Genomic DNA, 27,723 nt, shown 5'->3' with positions numbered 1-27,723 from the left:
GGCACCAGCCGCCCGTTGAGATACGACTGCAAGCAAGTTATTGGGTCCTTTGACTAGCCAGACAGTATTACATTGGATCATTCTCTCTGGTTATGGCTCATTTTTCCGTTGCCTACACATACACCAAATAGTCTGGCCTATTCTTTGCACATTCTCCTCTGTCATACACCTGACATCACTGAGATTACCAAAAAATTCTTTTTCTCAAGGGGTTAACTACTGCAATGCAATTAATCAGTGGCTACTTTCCTCTTAGTAAGGGTAGAAAAGATTCTTTAGCTATGATAAGCAGCTCTTCTAGGAGGACAAAATCAAACCATTGTTCTCCAGTCTTGGGTAGTACCATAGCCTGTGTATGATGGCCTTCCACTGTCTGGGGTTAGAGTTTGCTTGCTTGAGGGTACACTCGGGCACACTATTCTATCTTATTTCTCTTCCTCTAGTTTTCTGAAGGTTTTCTAATTTATATATGAAAGGTCTAATTTAGTGTTGTTACTGTTCTTAAAATATTTTATTTTGATTGTTCATTACTTCTCTTGTAGTTTATTTCCTTGTTTCCTTTCCTCACTGGGCTATTTTCCTGTTGGATCCCTTGGTCTTATATCATCCTGCTTTTCCAACTAGGGTTGTAGCTCAGCTTGTAGTAATAATAATAATGATAATAATAATACTAGTTTGTTCAATATCTTCAGAATGAATTATTTTACATTACTCTGTAGTATGCTGTCGTTAGAGGCAACTGAGATCATTTTACTACAATCTTGGACTTACGAGAAAACCACAGCTTAAGTGGGCTTCACAAGGCGCTAGAAGAGTCAGAAGACCCAGGCCTATATGGCTGATGACTATGAAGTGTGAAGTAGAAGAAAAGAATTTAAAATTGTATGACAAAATGGGTAACATCAGATATATTCCAATAATTTTATAGATTTTTTTAAGAGAAATTAGAATGTCATTCAAATTCAAATGTAAATTAATAATGACTGCAAATCCTCTGTATCGCAGGTGCACAAGCGAAGCCGAATGGAAACAGGCGACGCAGTATTACCAGGTTTCGAGTCTGAGCCCCGATGCCGTTATCGAGCGGCTCGACCCGCAGTGCCCGGGTCTTGTCTCTGTAGTGTCCGATCTGCTTCTCCATCACAGTACTCCAATGTTGACGTCAGCACAGGTGGGAGAATTTAGATTTCTGTGCAATTATTGTTGGTGATTATCAGAAATGATTTTCATGTGATTATTAGTGATGATTATCAGAAATGATTTTCATGCAATAATTGGTGATTATCAGAAATGATTTCTATGCAATTATTGGTGATTATCAGAATTGATTTTCATGCAATAATTGGTGATTATCAGAAATTATTTCTATGCAATTATTGGTGATTATCAAAAATTATTTTCATGCAATAATTAGTGATTACCAGAAATGATTTTCATGCAATAATTGGTGATTATCAGAAATGATTTCTATGCAATTATTGGTGATTATCAGATTTGATTTTCATGCAATAATTGGTGATTATCAGAAATGATTTTCATGTGATTATTAGTGATGATTATCAGAAATGATTTTCATGCAATAATTGGTGATTATCAGAAATGATTTCTATGCAATTATTGGTGATTTATCAGAAATGATTTCTATGCAATTATTGGTGATTATCAGAAATGAATTTCATGCAATAATTGGTGATTATCAGAAATGATTTCTATGCAATTATTGGTGATTATCAGAAATGAATTTCATGCAATAATTTGTGATTATCAGAAATGATTTCTATGCAATTATTGGTGATTATCAGAAATGATTTTCATGCAATAATTTGTGATTATCAGAAATTATTTCTATGCAATTATTGGTGATTACCAGAAATGATTTCTATGCAATTATTGGTGATTACCAGAAATGATTTTCATGCAATAATTAGTGATTATCAGAAATGATTTCTATGCAATTATTGGTGATTTATCAGAAATGATTTCTATGCAATTATTGGTGATTATCAGAAATGATTTCTATGCAATTATTGGTGATTTATCAGAAATGATTTCTATGCAATTATTGGTGATTATCAGAAATGATTTCTATGCAATTATTGGTGATTATCAGAAATGAATTTCATGCAATAATTTGTGATTATCAGAAATGATTTCTATGCAATTATTGGTGATTATCAGAAATGATTTCTATGCAATAATTTGTGATTATCAGAAATGATTTCTATGCAATTATTGGTGATTATCAGAAATGATTTTCATGCAATAATTTGTGATTATCAGAAATGATTTCTATGCAATTATTGGTGATTACCAGAAATGATTTCTATGCAATTATTGGTGATTACCAGAAATGATTTTCATGCAATAATTAGTGATTATCAGAAATGATTTCTATGCAATTATTGGTGATTTATCAGAAATGATTTCTATGCAATTATTGGTGATTATCAGAAATGATTTCTATGCAATTATTGGTGATTTATCAGAAATGATTTCTATGCAATTATTGGTGATTATCAGAAATGATTTCTATGCAATTATTGGTGATTATCAGAAATGATTTCTATGCAATAATTGGTGATTATCAGAAATGATTTCTATGCAATTATTGGTGATTATCAGAAAAGATTTTCATGCAATTTTTGGTGATTATCAGAAATGATTTCTATGCAATAATTGGTGATTATCAGAAATGATTTCTATGCAATTTTTGGTGATTATCAGAAATGATTTCTATGCAATTATTGGTGATTATCAGAAATGATTTCTATGCAATTATTGGTGATTATCAGAAATGATTTCTATGCAATTTTTGGTGATTATCAGAAATGATTTCTATGCAATTATTGGTGATTATCAGAAATGAATTTCATGCAATAATTTGTGATTATCAGAAATGATTTCTATGCAATTATTGGTGATTACCAGAAATGATTTCTATGCAATAATTTGTGATTATCAGAAATGATTTCTATGCAATTATTGGTGATTATCAGAAATGAATTTCATGCAATAATTTGTGATTATCAGAAATGATTTCTATGCAATTATTGGTGATTATCAGAAATGATTTCTATGCAATAATTTGTGATTATCAGAAATGATTTCTATGCAATTATTGGTGATTATCAGAAATGATTTTCATGCAATAATTTGTGATTATCAGAAATGATTTCTATGCAATTATTGGTGATTACCAGAAATGATTTCTATGCAATTATTGGTGATTACCAGAAATGATTTTCATGCAATAATTAGTGATTATCAGAAATGATTTCTATGCAATTATTGGTGATTTATCAGAAATGATTTCTATGCAATTATTGGTGATTATCAGAAATGATTTCTATGCAATTATTGGTGATTTATCAGAAATGATTTCTATGCAATTATTGGTGATTATCAGAAATGATTTCTATGCAATTATTGGTGATTATCAGAAATGATTTCTATGCAATAATTGGTGATTATCAGAAATGATTTTCATGCAATAATTAGTGATTATCAGAAATGATTTCTATGCAATTATTGGTGATTATCAGAAATGATTTTCATGCAATAATTAGTGATTATCAGAAATGATTTCTATGCAATTATTGGTGATTATCAGAATTGATTTTCATGCAATAATTAGTGATTATCAGAAATGATTTTCATGCAATAATTGGTGATTATCAGAAATGATTTCTATGCAATAATTGGTGATTATCAGAAATGATTTTCATGCAATAATTAGTGATTATCAGAAATGATTTCTATGCAATAATTGGTGATTATCAGAAATGATTTTCATGCAATAATTAGTGATTATCAGAAATGATTTCTATGCAATAATTGGTGATTATCAGAAATGATTTCTATGCAATAATTTGTGATTATCAGAAATTATTTTCATGCAATAATTGGTGATTATCAGAAATGATTTCTATGCAATAATTGGTGATTATCAGAAATGATTTCTATGCAATAATTTGTGATTATCAGAAATGATTTTCATGCAATAATTGGTGATTATCAGAAATGATTTCCATGCAATTATTGGTGATTTATCAGAAATGATTTCTATGCAATTATTGGTGATTATCAGAAATGATTTTCATGCAATAATTAGTGATTATCAGAAATGATTTCTATGCAATAATTGGTGATTATCAGAAATGATTTCTATGCAATAATTTGTGATTATCAGAAATGATTTTCATGCAATAATTGGTGATTATCAGAAATTATTTGTATGCAATTATTGGTGATTTATCAGAAATGATTTCTATGCAATTATTGGTGATTATCAGAAATTATTTCTATGCAATTGTTGGTGACGATTATCATAATGAATCTTCCGTTAGATGGTAAGCAGAGAATTCTCACACTCTCGGTTGTTCTCAGGCAAACTGCGTGTTGGAGATGCTGGAGAAAGTGGCGCCCGAGAAAGTATCCACGATAATTCTGAAGTCGAAATGTCTCAAGGATTACAAGAAAGATAAGGTAGATTTAGAGTTCACCTTTATGTCGTTTATAGAGGAATGTTGTGCGAATCGTGAGTTTTCTTTATATCAAATATTACTGGGCTATCATTTGAGTATACAGTATTGTCTTCATTTTTCTCATACTGAAGGTGCCAACTAACAAATGTTCGGAGATGCAAACACAAATCCAACTGAAAATAACTGAGATAAGATTAAGAAATACTGTACTGTGATAAAACAATATTATATCATTTAACCCTTTGGAAATTTCCAACCCTTAACCCCCAAGGGGTTATTTTTTCCCCAGCACATTTTGCAGTATATTTTTTTTAAATTGCTCTAACAGCCTTAATTTTTGTCATAGAGAGGTCAGGTTGGTCTCATTCTCTTGGAATATGCCTGAATTTTCTCAAAAAAATTATCAAAAATATGAAAAAAAAAAAAAAAATTTATAGCATTTTTTTGTAAGGACGTACCGGTACATCCATGGGGGTAAAGGGATGAGTTTTGTGAAACGTACCAGTACGTCCTTTGGGAGTAAAAGGGTTAATACAGTAAGCACAACCTTATTTGTAATAACCTGAAATCTATTTCATATGAAACCCAACTATTTGTTGACGTTTGCAGATAGAAGTTATAGGCATAGGTTACAGGTTAGGCCTACCCTAGGGCAAAGTTTAACAAAATTCAAATTTACAAACAGCTTCTTGGAACCAATTAAGTTTGAAAGTTGAGGACCTTCTGTATAGTAGAGCGTCTTGAAAACTTTTCTACTATCTAATGTTGACTAGGCTTCTTTTACATTTTTTTTATATTGTATAACTTCATTTTGATGCTCAAACTTCAGGAAGTGAGGGAAAAATAAATATATTTTATGAATTCTAATTATACTCAATTTTTTTTAATGAGGCGCATTTGCACCGACTCGCAGCGGTGCCCTTTTAGCCCGGAAAAGTTTTCTTCTATCTGATTGGGTAGAATTATCTTGTCAAACCAATCAGTGATCAGGAAACTTTTCCGAGCTAAAAGGGCACCCCTGCGAGTTGGTGCAAATCTGCCTCGCTAAAAAGAATTGACTATAGTATGATGAAGTTCATGACATTTTTTAATCCATGCAGTCCGTGTTCATGAATTTATTGTCATCACAATGTGAATCAGGTAATAATTAAGTTGTGATTGGTAGTTCTTAATTCCGGTATTCTTAACATGATGTAGAGTCTTACACAGTAATCACATTAAGCATTCGTTAACTCATTTTAATGACTGCAATTTATTTATTACAGGTCCTGGGGATTATCAAGCAAGAGTTGTCGAAGACTTCCGAACCTCGTCCTGCGGATGTTCTGGCGTTGGCCCTGGTTTTCCTCGACCGTGGATCGCCCGAGCAGGTTAGGATTTTTTATTTTGTGAGAGACTTGGTCTTCGGCCTTATCATACTTTATCATACTTTTCATTTAAACTTTATGATATTTTAAGATATTTTTAAAAGTTCCACAGTATAAAATGGCATTACATTTTTAGGTTGGAAGATGTTACCTTAGTATATTTTGTTTTTATATTAGTGTACCTTTTATGGCACATAGAATGCATTCAAGGGTCTCCTTTTAGATGTCTTAACTTCTTTAACATTACTATATTCAGTTTCCATCTCATTCAAGAGCCATCTTCCTGAAAATACCTTTGATTCAAGAACTGTAACTTCCTTATTTAAAGGTTTAAAGGCCACTCATGAATGGCAGGGACAAGGGACAGTGATATTGCCCTATTGAGCAGCACAATACCTTAGAGACTTAGCATATATACATATGATCAGCACCCAAGCCCCCCTGCCCACCCAAGTTTTAACCAAGCAGTGCCTGACAATGGCTGCTGATGACAAGGCAGATAGAACTAGAGGTTCCCCCAAACACCCGTCCTTAGCTCACAAGGATGGTGAGGTTACAGCGACCAAAGGAACTAACGAGTTTGAGAGGGACTCAAGTCCCAGTCTGGTGTTCACCAGTCAGGGACGTTATTAATAATAGCGATGCTTTTTAAGTGAAATATTTTCCTGAGCTTTACAGTAATCCTTCCAATTTCTGACTAGTAATTGTAAATCCAAGAGAGTGTAGATATCTCCAAAATGCAGATGCATTATAACCCTTTTACCCCCAAAGGACATACTGGTACGTTTCACAAAACTCATCCCTCTACCCCCATGGACGTACCGGTACGTCCTTGCAAAAAAATGCTTATTAATTTTTTTTTTTTTTTTTACATATTTTTGATAGTTTTTTGAGAAAATTCAGGCCTTTTCCAAGAGAATGAGACCAACCTGACCTCGCTATGACGAAAATTAAGGCTGTTAGAACAATTTAAAAAAATATATACTGCAAAATGTGCTTGAAAAAAAATAACCCCTGGGGGTTAAGTGTTGGAAAGTTCAAAATAGCCGGGGGGTAAAAGGTTTAAGTAAATACCCTGGCTAACCTAAGGTGCTAAGGTTTTTACCCTTAAAGTCGTGGTTTAACATAGTCTAGTCTGTGCAAATATTCATAAAGTTAATATCACTTTAAATTCCAAAGAGATGAGAATGATTTATCATTTAATTGTGCATTGAAAACAAAACCCAATTGTACCAAGCAAAATTCTGTACTTTACAATAGTACATACATATACCAAGGCACTTCCCCCAATTTTGGGGAGTAGCCGACATCAAACAAATGAAACAAAAAAGGGGACCTCTCCTCTCTACGTTCCTCCCAGCGTAGAGAGGAGAGGTCCCCTTTACAATAGTACTCAGTATTATAGAAGTTTTATTCCAGCTGTGACCAAGTTGTGGAACGATTCTCCTAATCAGGTAGTTGAATTGGTAGAACTTCAAAAGTTCAAACTATTATTTTTATGTTGAGCAGGCTGACATAAGTCTTTTTATAGTTTATATATGAAATACTTTATATATTTTGATGTTACCGTTTTTGAAATATTTTATTTTAATTATTCATTACTTCTCATATTATTTATTTATTTCCTTATTTCCTTTTCTGATTGGGCCATTTTTCCCTGTTGGAGCCCTTAGGCTTATAGCATCTTGCTTTTCCATCTAGGGTTGTAGCTTAGCTAGTAATAATAATGATAATAATACTGAAAAAACTGCCTTGAAAGGCTACGGAACAAGAGTTCCTGTACAGTACTTTGAATAAAGCAAAGCAGTAAATATATATTGCACATACTGTACATGTTTATGTGCGAGTAATGAATGCTGCGTATAAGAGGTACATACTGTAAAATTACTTTTAACCATTGTACAGTGTTAGCGCAATATTATGTAAGTACTGTTTGACTATTTTCGCGTTTCCATTTCATACGGGATCCGTACTGGAAACACTATTTCCACTGCTTCCACTCGGTGTTCTTAATGACAAGTAATTGTTCACGAATAAAAGCGTATAGTTATGTGCTAGTAATGATACACTAGGGATTACTGAACTTATATTTTAGCATAGCATATCTATACCGGAATCACTATTCCCTTTCCGTTTCTTACGGGATCCATACTGGAATCATTTCCACTGTCTCCACTCGTTGCTTTTTATGACAGTTAATTGCCCACAACTAAAAGCATGCAGTTACGTGCTAGTAATGATACACTAGGGATTACTGAACTGATATTTTATCATAGCATATGCTGTGAAAGTATTTTTGTTCGTGGTGTACAAATTTTTGTGGTCTTTGTGGGTGGGCGAATCCACGAATTTAAAATTCCAATGCAAATTTTTATACACTGTCGGAATTTAGTATTGAACTTGGACACATTCGATTTGTGTGGGTGACCTATATTTTCTAAACCATTGTGGATTACTAATTATTTTTCAATATTAATCTTACCCGATGATCATGTAGCTGTCAACTCTGTTGCCCGACAGAAATCTACGGTCGGGATACGCCAGCGATCGCTATACAGGTGGGGGTGTACACAACAGCGCCATCTGTGAGCAGGTACTCAAGTACTTCTTGTCAACAAGAACTCAATTTTTCCTCTGTCGTGCCACCGGCTAGACCTACTTGGATACGCTGTTGATTCTGGAGTTATTGTTCACGATTTGGTGATGTATTTGCTCTAGAGTTTAGCCTTCGCTATTCAGGAAGCTTTATCATTAGCTTAGCAAGTTTTTGGAATTAATTTGATTTAATTTTGGTGACGAAGAGAGTATGAACTCTCTTTCACTTTTAAATGGCCGACCCTTCCCTTAGACGGAAGTGTTGGTGTCGAAGAGAGTATAGACTCTCTTTCTTAATTTTGCTTAACAAAGTTATAGATTTATTTTATATCTCTCCGCCTTTTATAGGCCTCTTCGATTACTTCCTTTTATTATAAACTTATAAAAATTAATTTTTAGGTTTGTTTGTATGCGACCTTTCCTAATAGTAGGCGGTCTTTTCTTGGAACCGAAGTTAATTAACATTGAGCCCGTCATATCGTTTTTGCCTGTTAAGATTTTATGCTATTTTAATTTTAATGTTTTTGAAAGAATTTCTTTGATAGTCTCGTACTGTTTTCAAAGTTGAACTAACGTTTTGTTTTGTCTCCGCAGTTGTTGACGTTCAGAACGTTCAACTTGCGCTCTATCGTTACGATAGAGAGAGAGTATTCACGGTTTCACGTTGCAGTAAGAGTAAACCGATTCTAGCGTTTTGTTCATTCTTTCTTAGCTTAAATGGTTTTAATTCTAATAAAGGAACTTTTTATTTGGGAAATCTTTCAGTTTTTTTCCTTTAACAATAATATGTTTTAACGATATATATAATTGGGCTCATCTCTCAGGTTCTAAGTCAAGAGAGAGAGAGAGAGAGATAGAGACGGAGGGAGAGAGAGGAGGATAAACGTTTCGTTCAAGCGGGTAACGTTGTTATCGTTTTTGCTCTTCTCCCTAGTCTCTTTAGGGGAAGAAGGTAAAACGTTTCTAGAGTTTTATTCTTGTTCCCAGGCTTTATGCGGTGAGAGATTTTAAACGTAGTTTATTTGATCTAGTGTTTAGTCTCTTTTCCAGCCACTGAATTCTTTATCTTTCATTATGTTTTTCTGTTACATTGTAATACTGTTTTCGCAATTACTAACTTTTAATGAAAGATAGGATTGCGTGTTTCAGGTACTAACCACTTAAAGTTTCGAGTTCAGTGAAATAAGTGCAAACAGAAAATCAAAAGTGATAAAGTGATAAGCGCAAAGTGTTACAGTGTTGCGTTCGAGGGTTCGTCTGTTCGTGCCAGTTGTTCGCCTAGTCTGGGACCTCTTACAAGCTCCCAAGCCCAGGGGAGAAGTAATGTCGAAGGACTTATGGGTTCATCAGGCCTTGATCGACGAACAGACGTTTCCCTCCGTGGTTTTGGGTGTATCCACTCACGTAGCCGACGTGATCACCCCACCCACACAAAGACGAGAGAGCCCATTTATTCCTCGTCTGCGGAAGAGGTTTCTCGCAGAAACCATGGACCAAATCTTGCAGCTTTTAAGTGCAAGTCGGTCCCTTCCGCGCAAGTCCAACGGCCTAGGTGTAGCCACTGGGTCAGTTCGGACTTGCTGCAGTACGACAACTGCACACCTCCCAGAGAGGCAAGGTGGTACCGCAACAGGCAGTAACTCCGTCTGTTGCCGCACCAGCTGTTTTAGACCCTCAGTCTCAATGGACAGTACTCCGTTTGTTGTTGTCTTTCATAGACCCTAGTGGTCCATGCTGCAGACTATACAGTCTCAGCTTGCTCCTTCATACAGGAGTATCATGCTGGAAGGTTGACAATGCAGCCTGTTAACCTACAACCCGCCGAGGTTGTGCGCTCAGCAGATACTGCGGCTGCCTGCTCCCACCCTCCACCTGTGAGAGCTCCACCTCCGATGCGCAGTCCACCCTGCCAGACGCATGTTCTTGCTGCGCCTCCTGCTTTCATGCGTGAGCTGCCGCATCGGGAGTTGCCGGGTTCCAGCACTATGCGGCAACCTCCTCAACCCATGAGGCAGGAGCCTCATGCTATGCGGCATCCTCCTCAACCCATGAGGCAGGAGCCTCATGCTATGCGGCAACCTCCTCAACCCATGAGGCAGGAGCCTCATGCTATGCGGCATCCTCCTCAACCCATGAGGCAGGAGCCTCATGCTATGAGGAGCCTCATGCTATGCGGCATCCTCCTCAACCCATGAGGCAGGAGCCTCATGCTATGCGGCATCCTCCTCAACCCATGAGGCAGGAGCCTCATGCTATGAGGAGCCTCATGCTATGCGGCATCCTCCTCAACCCATGAGGCAGGAGCCTCATGCTATGCGGCAACCTCCTCAACCCATGAGGCAGGAGCCTCATGCTATGCGGCATCCTCCTCAACCCATGAGGCAGGAGCCTCATGCTATGAGGAGCCTCATGCTATGCGGCATCCTCCTCAACCCATGAGGCAGGAGCCTCATGCTATGCGGCAACCTCCTCAACCCATGAGGCAGGAGCCTCATGCTATGCGGCATCCTCCTCAACCCATGCGGCATGAGCCTCATCCCATGCAGCATGAGCCTCATCCCATGCAGCATGAGCCTCATACCATGCAGCATGAGCCTCATCCCATGCAGCATGAGCCTCATCCCATGCAGCATAAGCCGCATGCCATGCAACATGCTCTGCATACCTTACAGCATGCTCTACATACAGCATGCTCTGCATACCTTACAGCATGCTCTGCATACCGTACAGCATACTCTGCATACCTTACCGCATGCTCCTCAATCACACATCTTTGGTTGTTGCCAACTCACAAGACTGTCAAGCAGTTTCATAACGTTGCCTTCTGGTCTGCTGCTTTTGCACCAGTGAAACCCTCACTGAGAGAACTTAGCTTTTCTCGGATATGGTTCCTGTAGATGAGAAAGTGCTATTCTCCCTCCTTCTGATATTCCCTTGAGGACTCTGTCATTTGGAGAGGAGCCTTAAGCTGCTTAGCCTCCTATGGACTTTTATTTAAGCATAACATGCTTCCAGGGAGGGTAATGGTTCCGCTTCAGTCGCTAACCCCGTCTGTTGCCACACCTGCTCCCATAGACCTTGAGCTTTGTTGTAAGACATGCAGTCCAAGCTTAGTCCTTGTTAGAGGATTTTTGTTTACGGAGTCAGTGTGTCACTGGGAAGACGTTCAACAACCAGCAGAGGTGACTTGTTGTGACGCAGTGCGGCAACCTCAGCAACCCGATAAGGAGTTGTCTGTACTACCCAGACAGTCTAGACAGTTTCGGGTTGTCGCTGTACTTCCTCGCTTCCCCATGGTTGACAGTTCACAGACTGTGCAGCAGTACCATGATCTTGTGTCCGGCTCCGTCAGACGACTGGCTTTTAAGAGCTCCCACAAGTCGTCGCTGTCTGGAGAATCTCAGATGGACTATGGATCTGACCAAGGAACTGGGCCTCCTGGTCAATTTAGAGGAGTCCCAGCTCGTCCCATCCCAGACCATTGTCTACCTGGGTATGGAGCTTCAGAGTCGAGCTTTTCGAGCTTTTCCGTCGGCCCCAAGGATCTACCAAGCCCTAGAATGCATCCAGAGCATGCTGAGAAGGAACCGATGCTCAGTCAGGTAGTGGATGAGTCTAACAGGGACACTTTCATCGCTGGCCCTGTTCATCGAGTTAGGGAGACTCCACCTCCGCCCCCTTCAGTATCATCTAGCTGCTCACTGGATAAAGGACATGACGCTAGAGACGGTCTTAGTTCCTGTTTCCGAAGAGATGAGGTCTACTCTAACGTGGTGAAAGAACAGCTTTCTTCTCAAGGAAGGTCTACCTTTGGCTGTTCAGAAACCCGACCGCCGTCTCTTCTCGGACGCATCAGACACGGGCTGGGGTGCGACTTTGGACGGACAGGAATGCTCGGGAACATGGAATCAGGAGCAAAGGACACTTCACATCAATTGCAAGGAGCTGTTGGCGGTTCATCTGGCCTTGATAAACTTCAAGTCCCTCCAGCTTAACAAGGTGGTGGAGGTGGACTCCGACAACACCACAGCCTTGGCTTACTTCTCCAAGCAGGGAGGGACTCATTCGAGGAAGTTGTTCTAGATCGCAAGGGACCTCCTCATCTGGTCAAAAGATCGAAAGCTCACGCTGGTAACGAGGTTCATTCAGGGCGATATGAATGTCATGGCAGATCGCCTCAGCCGGAAGGGTCAGGTCATCCCCACAGAGTGGACCCTTCACAAGAATGTTTGCAGCAGATTTTGGGCCCTGTGAGGTCAGCCAACCATAGATCTGTTCGCTACCTCGATAACCTAGAGGCTCCCGTTGTATTGTTCTCCGATTCCAGACCCAGCAGCAGTTCACGTGGATGCTTTTCTGCTGGATTGGTCCCATCTCGACCTGTATGCATTCCCGCCGTTCAAGATTGTCAACAGGGTACTTCAGAAGTTCGCCTCTCGCAAAGGGACACGGCTGACGTTGGTTGCTCCCCTCTGGCCCGCGAGAGAATGGTTCATAGAGGTACTGCAATGGCTGGTCGACATTCCCAGGACTCTTCCTCTAGGAGTGGACCTTCTACGTCAACCTCACGTAAAGAAGGTACACCCAAACCTCCACGCTCTTCGTCTGACTGCCTTCAGACTATCGAAAGACTCTCAAGAGCTAGAGGCTTTTCGAAGGAGGCAGCCAGAGCGATTGCCAGAGCAAGGAGGACATCCACTCTCAGAGTCTATCAATCCAAATGGGAAGTCTTCCGAAGCTGGTACAAGGCCAATGCAGTTTCCTCAACCAGTACCACTGTAACCCAGATTGCTGACTTCCTGTTACATCTAAGGAACGTAAGATCCCTTTCAGCTCCTTCGATCAAGGGTTACAGAAGTATGTTGGCAGCGGTTTTCCGCCACAGAGGCTTGGATCTTTTCACCAACAAAGATCTACAGGACCTCCTTAGGTCTTTTGAGACCTCAAAGGAACGTCGGTTGTCCACTCCAGGCTGGAATCTAGACGTGGTCCTAAGGTTCCTTATGTCATCAAGATTTGAACCTCTCCAATCAGCCTCTTTTAAGGACCTCACATTAAAAACTCTTTTCCTCATGTGCTTGGCAACAGCTAAAAGAGTAAGTGAGATCCACGCCTTCAGCAGGAACATAGTTTTCACATCTGAAACGGCTACATGTTCCTTGCAGCTCGGTTTTTTGCTAAAACGAGCTTCCTTCACGTCCTTGGCCTAAGTCGTTCGAGATCCCAAGCCTGTCCAACTTGGTGGGGAACGAACTGGAGAGAGTACTTTGCCCAGTTAGAGCTCTTAGGTACTATCTAAAAAGGTCATAACCTTTACGAGGACAATCAGAAGCCTTATGGTGTGCTATCAAGAAGCCTTCTCTTCCAATGTCTAAGAACTCAGTTTCTTACTAAATCAGGCTTCTGATTAGGGAAGCACATTCTCATCTGAAGGAAGAAGACCTTGCTTTGCTGAAGGTAAGGACACATGAAGTGAGAGCTGTGGCTACTTCAGTGGCCTTCAAACAGAACCGTTCTCTGCAGAGTGTTATGGATGCAACCTATTGGAGAAGCAAGTCAGTGTTCGCATCATTCTATCTCAAAGATGTCCAGTCTCTTTACGAGAACTGCTACACCCTGGGACCATTCGTAGCAACGAATGCAGTAGTAGGTGGGGGCTCAGCCACTACATTCCCATAATCCCATAACCTTTTTAACCTTTCTCTTGAATACTTTTTATGGGTTGTACGGTCGGCTAAGAAGCCTTCCACATCCTTGTTGATTTGGCGGGTGGTCAATTCTTTCTTGAGAAGCGCCGAGGTTAAAGGTTGTGATGAGGTCCTTTAGTATGGGTTGCAGCCCTTTATACTTCAGCACCTAAGAGTCGTTCAGCATCCTAAGAGGACCGCTACGCTCAGTAAGGAAGACGTACTTAATAAAGGCAGAGTAATGGTTCAAGTCGTCTTCCTTACCAGGTACTTATTTATTTTATGTTATTTTTGAATAACTAATAAAATGAAATACGGGATACTTAGCTTCTTTGTTAACATGTATGCTGGTCTCCACCCACCACCCTGGGTGTGAATCAGCTACATGATCATCGGGTAAGATTAATATTGAAAAATGTTATTTTCATTAGTAAAATAAATTTTTGAATATACTTACCCGATGATCATGAATTTAAGGACCCACCCTTCCTCCCCATAGAGAACCAGTGGACCGAGGAGAAAATTGAGTTCTTGTTGACAAGAAGTACTTGAGTACCTGCTCACAGATGGCGCTGTTGTGTACACCCCCACCTGTATAGCGATCGCTGGCGTATCCCGACCGTAGATTTCTGTCGGGCAACAGAGTTGACAGCTACATGATCATCGGGTAAGTATATTCAAAAATTTATTTTACTAATGAAAATAACATTTTGATTTGTTATTGTGAATATGTTTTATTTTGGTGTGCACTATGATAATTATTGCATTGCAAATGAACACTTTATCATAATTGGGGTTCAACTAATAACCAAAAAGGTAAAAGTTCCAAAATGGAAATCCACGAATTTAAGAATCCACGAACCAACATTTCTTTATAAAACAATGAAAATTGTTACCCAGGAATAAAAATACATTCACAGTACAGTATATAGTCTTGTATTGTGATAATCAATTATTTCAACTTTTTGTTTTTTATAGGTGGCAACAGTGCTGGCATCTCTACGTGCATATCAGCTAGTGGTGGTTTTGCTGAAACATTCCAGTTTGCTCCTCATCACTGAAGATGGCGCCACACGTCTCTCTCCTCTTGCTCAGGTTGGTTTTGGTGTGAAGTCGTTTATTTGTGTCCGATAATGACCGTAATCGGTATGGTTTTCCTTCATTGAGTTAGACTTAAAAGCGAGTCTACATTCAGGCACGCTCTATCTATCTTGTTTCTCTTTCTCTTGTTTTTATGAAGTTTTCATAGTTTATATATGATAGATCTAATTTAATGTTGTTAATTATATTAAAATTTTTTATTTTGATTGTTATTACTTCTCTTGCAGTTTATTTATTTCCTTGTTTCCTCTCCTCACTGGACTATTTTTCCCTGTTGGTGCCCTTGAGCTAATACCATCAAGCTTTTCCAGCAAGGGTTGTAGTTTAGCAAGTAATAATGATAATAATAATACTCTGCTCTCGTGTTTGTACTTCCATCTTTACTCCTTTCTGACTGAATGTTCATATTTCCATATCATCGTATCTGCTCAACCTTCTTACTAACTTACGATGCTAGACCATACTTTTAAGTAAGCTGTTAAGATATATTATTTTCTTCTCCATATGACTTCTCATTGCATTTTAGTTTTGGCAAGATCACGCAAATAAAACCAGCTACAGTACATTGTGCATTTACAATTTGAAGAAAAAAGGGATTTTGACGAAGGAAAAATCTATTTCTGGGCGAGGAACTTGTGTCGCCCAGTGAAATGCTCCTTAAAGCACCATTTCTAAGGTATAAATACTGCTAAATCTACCAGAGAAAAAAGTTGCATGGAATGCCAGGAATATACCCAGCTCGCTCACCCTTATAGGGTGTCGGTATAAAAACGGGCGAGTGAAACCACTACTAGAGGTCCCTTACCAATTAGACTTCTCCCTCCTCAACATCCCCCGTTACTACGAGGTGTTCTCTACAGCTACTGCCCCCCCCCCTCCCCTCCACTACCACTACCTATCCTTCTCCCATCATTCCTTGTTAGCACCCGTGAACGTTCGGACGTGTTTTTGGTAGCTCTGTGTTATTTTGTGTTTTCCTACTGTATGATATTACAAGAGGATTACCGTCGGGTATCACGGGGTTCTAAACCCCTGGAACGACTATCCGAAGATATCGTGTATAATCACGGATGTATCTGTAGATAACCTTAGATATCTGCACCCCTAACAGACTTAACCCAGTCTAGGAATCTAGGGAGAAGGATAGGTGAGGAGCCGTTACACAATTTGAAGAAAAAAGTCTGATGATGGTTGTTTTGAGACTTGAAACATTTGAAATGGTAGGGTCTTTATTTTAACTTGATTCAAATGGATAATTTTTTTATATTGTTTACACACTGTGTATGTTCCAGCCTTGACAATAAAGTCATTGGGACCAAAAAATATTGATTTAAAATCCTACTGTTATAGTTTTGTTAATAGTTTCCATTAATAATGACTGAGAATCTTTTGTCATCATCATCATCATCATCATCTCCTCCTACGCCTATTGACACAAAGGGCCTTGGTTAGATTTTGCCAGTCGTCTCTGTCTTGAGTTTTAATTCAATACTTCTCCATTCATCATCTGCTTCGCGCTTATAGTCCTCAACCATGTAGGGCTGGGTCTTCCAATTCTTCTAGTGCCTTGTGGAGCCCAGTTAAACATTTGGTGAACTAATCTCTCTTGGGGAGTGTAAAAAGCATGCCCAAATCATCTCCATCTACCCCTCATCATGGTCTCATCCACATATGGCACTCGAGTAATCTCTCTTATAGTTTCATTTCTAATCCTATCCTGCCATTCAACTCCCAATATCCTTCTGAGGGCTTTATTCTCAAATCTACTAAATCTATTGGAGATTGTTTCATTGTCATACCATGACTCATGTCCATAGAGTAGCACCCATCTCACTAAACTGATATATAGTCTGATTTTTATATAAAATTTTAGGCAATTTGATTTCCCAATTTTACTTAACCCAGCCATTATCTGATTTGATTTTTTTAATCTTTCACTAAACTCTAATTCTAAAGACCCTGTATTGGAGATCACTGTTCCTAAATACTTGAATGATTCAACCTCATTAATCCTTTCTAATGATATTTCATCTTCAATTGCATACTCCGTTCTCATCATCTCTGTCTTCCTTCTATTTATCTTCAGCCCCACCTTGTGCGATATTTCATGCATTCTGGTAAGCAAGCATTGCAAATCCTGTGGAGTAACGCTAAGAAGGACAGCATCATCAGCATACTCTAGGTCTGCTAAATTCCTCCCACCAATCCAGTCCAATCCTTCTCCACCATCTCTGACTGTTCTACACTTTATAAAGTCCATGAGGAGGATAAAGAACATATCTTTAATAATAAAAAAAAAATGGAAAATCTTATTTCACTTTTTGTGGATAATAATAACAAAAAAAAAAGTATCTTAGCAAACTTAGGTTATTCTCAGCTTTATTTTTCTTTTCATTTTCTGTGTTAGATGTTTTTTTAAACTACAGTTTCTGTAATCGCAAGAACCTTGGTAATTTTAATTTTTCCTGAATTATCTTACTCCTTTGTTATTAGTTTTCCGTTATTATCCTCAAATCTAATAGTGGTGTATTTAATGATGTGTTGTAACATTTACTATATTTATTTTTTTATTTTTTCATTGCTATATTCTGTAACAATTTTTATCTTCAATCATCCCAGTTTTTATAGTTTATATAGGAGATATTTGTTTTAATTCTACGTAAAATATTTAATTTTTCCTCGTTTCCTTTCCTCACTGGGCTATTTCCCCAGTTGGAGCTGCTGGGCTTATAGCATCCTGCTTTTCCAACTAGGGCTGTAGCTTAGCTAGTAATAATAATAATAATAATATTTTGAGTCTAAAACTACAGTAATCTCTTCCTCTTGTACAATACTCGTCTCATCATCTCCCTGCAGGTACTGGCCGAACACAAGAAGGAAGTGTTCACGGAGGTCTTCGTCTCGCTCATCGGGGACGGGACCCTTTCCCTGAACGCCTTCGTTGACGCCTTTGTTGCCGTCTACCCCATCGTGTCTTGCGGTCCCGAGTGTAACATGCATTCTCTGTGGCTCAGAGATTTCCTGGAGAAGTTCTTTTTGGAATACGCCCATAATCCGGAGGTGAGCGTTTCCTCGCAAATCTTTACCCTTTCAGTTCCATAACCATACGAATATATTCATAGTTTGAGCCTTTGGCTCTTTTTCTTTTGTATTATGTAACTTCTCTTAACACAGAAATCTTTAGCGTAAAGATTTAGAAGATTTAGAAAAGAAATATCATAGTATAGCGTTTTTCAATATTAAACTTACCCGATAATCATGTAGCTGTCAACTCCGTTGCCCGACAGAATTCTACGGAAGGGATACGCCAGCGATCGCTATACAAGAGGGGGGTGTACTCACAAGCGCCACCTGTGGCCAGGTACTGCAGTACTTCTTGTTGACACCACTTCAATTTTTCCTCTGTCGTGCTTCCGGCAAGACGTTCATGGATACGCTTATAATTTTGGAGTCTTGTTCACGGTTTTTGGTGAAGTATTGCTCTAAGATTTCAGCTTTCGCTATTCAGGAAGTTTTATTATTAGCTTAGCTAGCTTTTGGAATTAATTTGATTAATTATGGTGACGAAGAGAGTATGAACTCTCTTTCACCTTTAAATGGCCGACCCTTCCCTTAGACGGAAGTGTTGGTGTCTAAGAGAGTATAGACTCTCTTTCTTTATTTTGCTTAACAAAAGTTATAGATTTATTTTATATCTCTCCGCCTTTTATAGGCCTCTTCGATTAACTTCCTTTTTTATAAATTTATTAAAATATTTTTATATTTGTTTATATTCGACCTTTCCTAATAGTAGGCGGCCTTTTCTTGTACCGAAGTTAATTAACATTGAGCCCGTCATTTCGGTTTTACCTGTTAACATATTATGCTATTTTAATGTTTTTGAAAGAATTTCTTTGATAGTCTCGTACTGTTTCAAAGTTGAACTAACGTTTTGTTTTGTCTCTGCAGTTGTTGACGTTCAGAACGTTCAACTTGCGCTCTATCGTTACGATAGAGAGAGAATTTTCACGGTGTCACGTTGCAGTAAGAGTAAACCGTTTATAGCGTTTTGTTCATTCTTTCTTAGCTTAATGGTTTTAATTCTAATAAAGGAACTTTTTATTTGGGAAATCTTTCAGTTTTTTTCCTTTAACAATAATATGTTTTAACGAGTATATATGATTGGGCTCTTCTCTCAGGTTCTAAGTTCAGAGAGAGAGAGAGAGAGAGATAGAGACGGAGGGAGAGAGAGCTGGATAAACGTTTCGTTCAAGCGAGTAACGTTGTTATCGTTTTTGCTCTTCTCCCTAGTCTCTTTAGGGGAAGAAGGTAAACGTTTCTAGAGTTTATTCTTGTTCTCAAGCTTTATGCGGTGAGAGATTTTAAACGTAGTTTATTTGATCTAGTGTTTAGTCTCTTTCCAGCCACTGAATTATTTATCTTTCATTAGATTTTTCTGTTACATTGTAATTCTGTTTTCGCAATTACTAACTTTTAAGGAAGGATAGAATTGCGTGTTTCAGGTACAAACCACTTAAAGTTTCGAGTTCAGTGAAATAAGTGCAAACAGAAATTCAAAAGTGATAAGTGATTAGCGCAAAGTGTGTCAGTGTTGTGCGTGAGGGTACTTCTGTGCGTGCCAGTCGTCCTCCCAGTCCGGGACCTCTTGCAAGCTCCCAAGCCCAGGGGGGAAGCAATGTCGAAGGGCAAAAGGGTTCGGCAGGCCTTGATCGGCGCACAGAAGTATCCTCGGTGGTTGCGGGCGTGTCTTACAGAGACCGTCACTCCCACCCGCAGACGGGGAGAAAACGCTGGACTCAGGTCTCAAGACCTCTTAAACGTAAAGTCCAGACCTCTAGAGTTCAACAACCCGGATGCAGTTATTGGGTTAGCTCTGACTCTCCGCAGTCATCAGGTGACTGCACACCTCCTAAGAGAGGTAAGGTGATGCCGCAACAGACCTCATCTTCTGTTAAGGCTTTGCCTCAGCAGACCTTAGCGTCTGCCGACCCCAAGATGACTTTGCTGCAGTCCATGCAGTCACAGCTTGCGGTCTTAATGCGTGAGTGTCAGGCTGAGAAGGTTACACCTCCTCCTGCGATCGCTCCGCCTCACCGCAGTCCAGTCTGCCAGGCGTACGATGTTGAGGTTCCTCAGGATACCTTACCGCGTACTGAGTTGCCAGTTACCAGCGGTGTGCAGCAACCTCCGCCTTCCTTAAGGCAACCTCAGCAATGGGAGCAGGAATCTTATGCCTTACTTCCTCCGCTTCCGCTTGTGGTTCCACCAGCGAGGCAACAATCTCTTGAGGTACGACAACCTCTTCCATCAATGAGGCAGCCACCTCAGCACTCGCTGCAGCGACCTCAACCCTCCTCAAGGCGAGAGCCTCAACTCCTTAGGCTAGCACCTCAGGAACCTCTACTCGCGAGACAAGAACTGCGTTCTGCGCAGCCGCTACCTCAACTCTCGCAGCTCACACCTCAGGAACCTCAACTCGTTCCTCAGGAACCTGCTACTGCGCATCCGCAACCCTTACAGCAAGCGCAACTCTTGAGGCAGCAACCTCATGCTATGAGTCAGCCACCTCAACGCATGCATCTGCCACTTTCTCCTCAACTTGAGCCTCTTCCCATTCAACTTGGAAATAACAAATGACAATAATAACACCTCATTACTTTCATAACTTGCATTTGTAATCATATACATGTATGCCTACACAAACATTATGATAATGGAGGTTATTTGTATTACTTAATATAAAAATATACTGTATATGTATTCCTTGCAATATATTTTTAACAAAATCGCAAAATATGGCAAAAATATCTTCAAAACAAAAATGAATCATGAGTTATGAATGTAAGGTAAATATTATGTTGATATTAAAACCCCATGCAAGCATGCATGAAGTAATGCAGTGTTGCCAACAGGGCGAGTTTCCCTTTCCTGAGGTGAAGTAGATTATAGTACATTTAGTGCAGCTTAATTCTACGATTATCATGCCGGCTATCAAATTCATCAACAAAACAGTCTAAATCAATTCCCTCGGCACGTGCACTTTCAATGGACAGTAATGCGATATTACTCACTCTAGCACTGGTCATGGAATTTCTGAGAAATGTTACACGCCATGCAACACGCTCTGCTTACCTTACAGCATGCTCTACATACAGCATGCTCTGCATACAGCATGCTCTGCATACAACATGCTCTGCATACCTTACCGCATGCTTCTCAGTCACACATCTTTGGTTGTTGCCAACTCACTAGACTGTCAAGCAGTTTCATAACGTTGCCTTCTAGTCTGCTGCTTTTGCACCAGTGAAACCCTCACTGAGAGAACTTAGCTTTTCTCGGATATGGTCCCTGTAGATGAGAAAGTGCTTTTCTCCCTCCTTCTGATATTCCCTTGAGGACTCTGTCATTTGGAGAGGAGCCTTTAGCTGCGTAGCCTCATATGGACTTTTATTTAAGCATAACATGCTTCCAGGGAAGGTAACGGTTCCACTTCAGTCGCTAACCCCGCCTGTTACCACACCTGCTCCCATAGACCTTGAGCTGTGTTGCAAGACATGCAGTCCAAGCTTAGTCCTTGTTAGAGGATTTTTTGTTTACGGAGTCAGTGTGTCACTGGGAAGACGTTCAACAACCAGCAGAAGTGACTTGTTGTGACGCAGTGCGGCAACCTCAGCAACCCGATAAGGAGTTGTCTGTACGACCCAGACAGTCTAGACAGCTTCGGGTTGTCACTGTACTTCCTCGCTTCCCCATGGTTGACAGTTCACAGACTGTGCAGCAGTACCATGATCTTGTGTCCGGCTCCGTCAGACGACTGGCTTTTAAGAGCTCCCACAAGTCGTCGCTGTCTGGAGATTCTCAGATGGACTATGGATCTGACCAAGGAACTGGGCCTCCTGGTCAATTTTGAGGAGTCTCAGCTCGTCCCATCCCAGACCATTGTCTCCCTGGGTATGGATCTTCAGAGTCGAGCTTTTCGGGCTTTTCCGTCGGCCCCAAGGATCTTCCAAGCCCTAGAATGCATCCAGAGCATGCTGAGAAGGAACCGATGCTCAGTCAGGTAGTGGATGAGTCTAACAGGGACACTTTCATCGCTGGCCCTGTTCATCGTGTTAGGGAGACTCCACCTCCCCCCCCTTCAGTATCATCTAGCTGCTCACTGGATAAAGGACATGACGCTAGAGACGGTCTCAGTTCCTGTTTCCGAAGAGAGGAGGTCTTCTCTCGCGTGGTGTAAGAACAGCTTTCTTCTCAAGGAAGTCTACCTTTGGCTGTTCAGAAACCCGACCGCCGTCTCCTCTCGGACGCATCAGACACGGGCTGGGGTGCGACTTTGGACGGACAGGAATGCTCGGGAACATGGAATCAGGAGCAAAGGACACTTCACATCAATTGCAAGGAGTTGTTGGCGGTTATTCTGGCCTTGATAAACTTCAAGTCCCTCCAGCTTAACAAAGTGGTGGAGGTGGACTCTGACAACACCACAGCCCTGGCTTACATCTTCAAGCAGGGAGGGACTCTTTCGTGAAGTTGTTCTAGATCGCAAGGGACCTCCTCATCTGGTCTAAAGATCGAAAGCTCACGCTGGTAACGAGGTTCATTCAGGGCGGTATGAATGTCATGGCAGATCACCTCAGCCGGAAGGGTCAGGTCATCCCCACAGAGTGGACCCTTCACAAGAATGTTTGCAGCAGACTTTGGGCCCTGTGGGGTCAGCCAACCATAGATCTGTTCGCTACCTCGATAACCTAGAGACTGCTGTTGTATTGTTCTCCGATTCCAGACCCAGCAGCAGTTCACGTGGATGCTTTTCTGCTGGATTGGTTCCATCTCGACCTGTATGCATTCCCGCCGTTCAAGATTGTCAACAGGGTACTTCAGAAGTTCTCCTCCCGCAAAGGGACACGGCTGACGTTGGTTGGCTCCGCTCTGGCCCGCGAGAGAATGGTTCTTAGAGGTACTGCAATGGCTGGTCGACATTCCCAGGACTCTTCCTCTAGGAGTGGACCTTCTACGTCTACCTCACGTAAAGAAGGTACACCCAAACCTCCACGCTCTTCGTCTGACTGCCTTCAGACTTTCGAAAGACTCTCAAGAGCTAGGGGCTTTTCGAAGGAGGCAGCCAGAGCGATTGCCAAAGCAAGGAGAACATCCACTCTCAGAATCTATCAGTCTCAAGGGGAAGTCTTCCGTAGCTGGTACAAGACCAATGCAGTTTCCTCAACCAGTACCACTGTAACCCAGATTGCTGACTTCCTGTTATATCTAAGGAAAGTAAGATCCCTTTCAGCTCCTACGATCAAGGGTTACAGAAGTATGTTGGCAGCGGTTTTCCGCCACAGAGGCTTGGATCTTTCCACCAACAAAGATCTACAGGACCTCCCTAGGTCTTTTGAGACCTCAAAGGAACGTCGGTTGTCCACTCCAGGCTGGAATCTAGACGTGGTCCTAAGGTTCCTTATGTCATCAAGATTTGAACCTCTCCAATCAGCCTCTTTTTAGGACCTCACATTAAAAACTCTTTTCCTCGTGTGCTTGACAACAGCTAAAAGAGTAAGTGAGATCCACGCCTTCAGCAGGATCATTGTTTTCACATCTGAAACGGCTACATGTTCCTTGCAGCTCGGTTTTTGCTAAACGAGCTTCCTTCACGTCCTTGGCCTAAGTCGTTCGAGATCCCAAGCCTGTCCAACTTGGTGGGGAATGAACTGGAGAGAGTACTTTGCCCAGTTAGAGCTCTTAGGTACTATCTAAAAAGGTCTTAACCTTTACGAGGACAATCAGAAGCCTTATGGTGTGCTATCAAGAAACCTTCTTTTCCAAGTTCTAAGAACTCAGTTTCTTACTATTCAGGCTTCTGATTAGGGAAGCACATTCTCATCTGAAGGAAGAAGACCTTGCTTTGCTGAAGGTAAGGACACATGAAGTGGGAGCTGTGGCTACTTCAGTGGCCTTCAAACAGAGCCATTCTCTGCAGAGTGTTATGGATGCAACCTATTGGAGAAGCAAGTCAGTGTTCGCATCATTCTATCTCAAAGATGTCCAGTCTCTTTACGAGTACTGCTACACCCTGGGACCATTCGTAGCAACGAATGCAGTAGTAGGCGAGGGCTCAGCCACTACATTCCCATAATCCCATAACCTTTTAACCTTTCTCTTGAATACTTTTTATGGGTTGTACGGTCGGCTAAGAAGCCTTCCACATCCTTGTTGATTTGGCGGGTGGTCAATTCTTTCTTGAGAAGCGCCGAGGTTAAAGGTTGTGATGAGGTCCTTTAGTATGGGTTGCAGCCCTTGATACTTCAGCACCTTAGAGTTGTTCAGCCTCCTAAGAGGAACGCTGCGCTCAGTAAGGAAGACGAACTTATTTAAGGCAGAGTAATGGCTCAAGTCGACTTCCTTACCAGGTACTTGTAATTTCATTGTTATTTTGAATAACTGATAATATGAAATACGGGATACTTAGCTTCTTGATATACATGTACACTGGTTTTCACCCACCTCCCTGGGTGTGAATCAGCTACATGATTATCGGGTAAGTTTAATATTGAAAAATGTTATTTTCATTAGTAAAATAAATTTTTGAATATACTTACCCGATAATCATGATTTAATTGACCCACCCTTTCTCCCCATAGAACCAGTGGACCGAGGAAAAATTGAAGTGGTGTCAACAAGAAGTACTGCAGTACCTGGCCACAGGTAGCGCTTGTGAGTACACCCCCCTCTTGTATAGCGATCGCTGGCGTATCCCTTCCGTAGAATTCTGTCGGGCAACGGAGTTGACAGCTACATGATTATCGGGTAAGTATATTCAAAAATTTATTTTACTAATGAAAATAACATATTGTTTGATGTCTCACATAACTCATCATAACACGAAAAACGTTAGGATTTAAAAAAAAATGTCATAGTAAATCGTACTAAATTCTCTTTCCATTGGTATAAAGTTTCCATAGTTTATATAGGAAATATTCATTTCAATGTTACTGTTCTTAAAATAAATAATTTTTTCCTTGTTTCCTTTCCTTACTGGGCTGTTTTCCCTGTTGGAGCCCCTTGACTTATAGCATCCTGCTTTTCCAGCTAGGGTTGTAGCTTAGCAAGTAATAATAATAATAATAATGATTTTTTTAATAAAATTTTATATTTATGAATAATAAGAGAAAGGAGAAAATTTAAAACGAAAAACTTTAGTGTTAGGATTTAGAAAAAATGTCATAGTATAGCATAATAAATTCTCTTCCCATTGATATATAGTTTTATATTTTCAATCAGAATTTTATATTTATGAATAATAAAATAAAGGAGAAAATGCTGGAAATTATTGTACGTAAAATACGTCATATGGGGCACAAGACAGTGAAAAGTATAAATGATAATTTTTTACATTTAATCGTTTTTCATATATTCACGTATGAAAAATAGAATTCGCTCTGCGTCAGAATTCAAATGCTTTATGTAAAGAAAGTTAACGATGATGATTTTCTAGCATGAAGTATTCATATATTAATAGAAGTCTCAAACGTTATAAAAATTTTAACAAAATGGTTTGTAAATCTGGTTATTTCATCATCATAAGGATCTGCATACAGAAGGTCCTCAACTGAAAAACCTATTAGGGTCCAAGAAGCTGTTTGAAAGCCGAGTTAAATTTTGGTCTAGGGTCGACCCAACCTGAATTCAATGCATATGATTTCCATCTACAAAAGTCAACAAATAGGTTTCATATGAATTAGATATAAGGTTATTACAAACGTCGTTTTGCGTACTGTATTAAAGGATATTGTTTTATGACAGTATTTCTTTATCCTTGTTATTTATGATATTGTTTTATTACAGTATTTCTTTATCCTTGTTATTTATGATATTGTTTTATTACAGTATTTCTTTATCCTTGTTATTTATGATATTGTTTTATTACAGTATTTCTTTATCCTTGTCATTTATATTGTTTTATTACAGTATTTCTTTATCCTTGTTATTTACAGTAGGACTTACCAATTTACGTCTTTCAGATCACGGATCACCGGGATCGTTACGATCGGGCAGTGACGGTCCTTGTGAGCTTATACCTTGCGAGTCTCATGGGAGCCTTTGGCGATAAAGTAAGTAATGAAGGATTTGTTTTCATTGAGATGAGGATATTCATTTTGGATTATTGTACACAAAAGTCACCTGGTGATTGCCAGACTGCGGTTCGAGTCCCGCTCAAACTCGTTAGTTCCTTTGGTCACTGCAACCCCACCATCCTTGTGAACTAAGGATGGGGTGTTTGGGAGAGCCTATAGTTCTATCTACTGAGTCATCAGCAGCCTTTATCTGGCTCTCCTTGATCCTAGCTAGGGTGGAGAGGGGGCTTGATAACTGACATTATGTAATATGGTCGGTCTCTTGGGCATTATCCTGCTTGATAGGGCAATGTCACTGTCTCCTGCCTCTGCCATTTTTGAGCGACCTTTGTGCATTAATGTCTTGTTTGGTATTCATGATCTTTAATGGGATAAATAGAGTTTTCTAATCTAGTTGCTGTCCATCGGGGCTGATGACCGCATTTAGAGTTTTCTCAGTAGATAATGTATAAATAAAGACTTACAGTACATAGAGAGAAACCCAATGGCCAAAATTATTGGAAATAATGTTATCAAGAGAAAAAGAAACCTTATAAAAAATAAATGCGTGAAATTTCACAGTTGTGTGATGAGAAATAAAGAAAATTATACAAAGCTTAGGAATGATGCTAGATATCATATTAGATGCAGTACTTTTATGTTGTAAAGGAACTTTGAAAAACATTTTAGAATCCCGCAGTTTTGTCTTTGTCACGTTACTTACTCACTTTTACTTTGTGTCTTTGTCACGTTACTTATTCACTTTTACTTTGATGGCTGCTTTTCTGGTCTCATACAGCAGGGGAACCCCACTCTGTACAGGACCTCCACTGTCGTTATATCATGTTTATTCAGTATTCAATGTTACATATCACATATTGCTCATTTACAGTTGAATCGTCACTGTCATAAGACTCATGAAAGTCTTCAGTTTCCTCTTTGAAAGCCTTAATGTCTTCGTATTCGTTGATCTCTTGTTGGACGAAGGAGAAACTGTACTACCATTGTGATGTCTCGCTTCAATCCTGGGGTGAATGTAGTTAGTTTGGACAGGCATAAACTTCCTTATTGTTAAATCAATTTCTTATGGGGGGGAAATGTTAATCTTGGTCTGAAGTATGATATTATAAAGGTAATTGTACGGTTTACAAAATATAATTTAGTGTTACCTTGCCAGGAGTGAAGTCAGTTGGAAAGCAACACATGGTTGAAACTTACTGTAGTCTAAGGATATAGCAATCTAAGGGGTTCGCAGGGTGCCGTAGGTAGATAATTGGGTAGTGATATGGCTCCTAAGTTAGGTCAGTTGGTGTTCTTGTGTTTTAAAACTTCCCTTTTAAAATATGGTTTTTCAGTCATAACGTTTGGAATTTTAAAA

The 27,723-nt window shown here is 39.8% G+C and overlaps 1 protein-coding gene across 4 annotated transcripts in view; it reads left to right on the top strand.

Moving 5' to 3' along the window:
- The window catches only part of LOC137627097 (BLOC-2 complex member HPS3), a 104,923-nt gene that overhangs the window by 68,863 nt on the left and 8,337 nt on the right, over positions 1 to 27,723 (top strand). For all 4 annotated transcript variants that reach the window (XM_068358112.1, XM_068358111.1, XM_068358113.1 and 1 more), the window contains 6 exons: positions 1,006 to 1,171; positions 4,387 to 4,485; positions 5,750 to 5,854; positions 15,112 to 15,228; positions 18,091 to 18,294; positions 26,253 to 26,342. In XM_068358112.1, the coding sequence (XP_068214213.1) occupies positions 1,006 to 1,171; positions 4,387 to 4,485; positions 5,750 to 5,854; positions 15,112 to 15,228; positions 18,091 to 18,294; positions 26,253 to 26,342 (781 nt within the window). The remainder of the gene's footprint in view (positions 1 to 1,005; positions 1,172 to 4,386; positions 4,486 to 5,749; positions 5,855 to 15,111; positions 15,229 to 18,090; positions 18,295 to 26,252; positions 26,343 to 27,723) is intronic.

Source organism: Palaemon carinicauda, chromosome 34 (assembly GCF_036898095.1).
Source record: "Palaemon carinicauda isolate YSFRI2023 chromosome 34, ASM3689809v2, whole genome shotgun sequence".
Lineage (NCBI taxonomy): Eukaryota > Metazoa > Arthropoda > Malacostraca > Decapoda > Palaemonidae > Palaemon > Palaemon carinicauda.
This window is presented reverse-complemented; position numbering and strand designations above follow the sequence as displayed.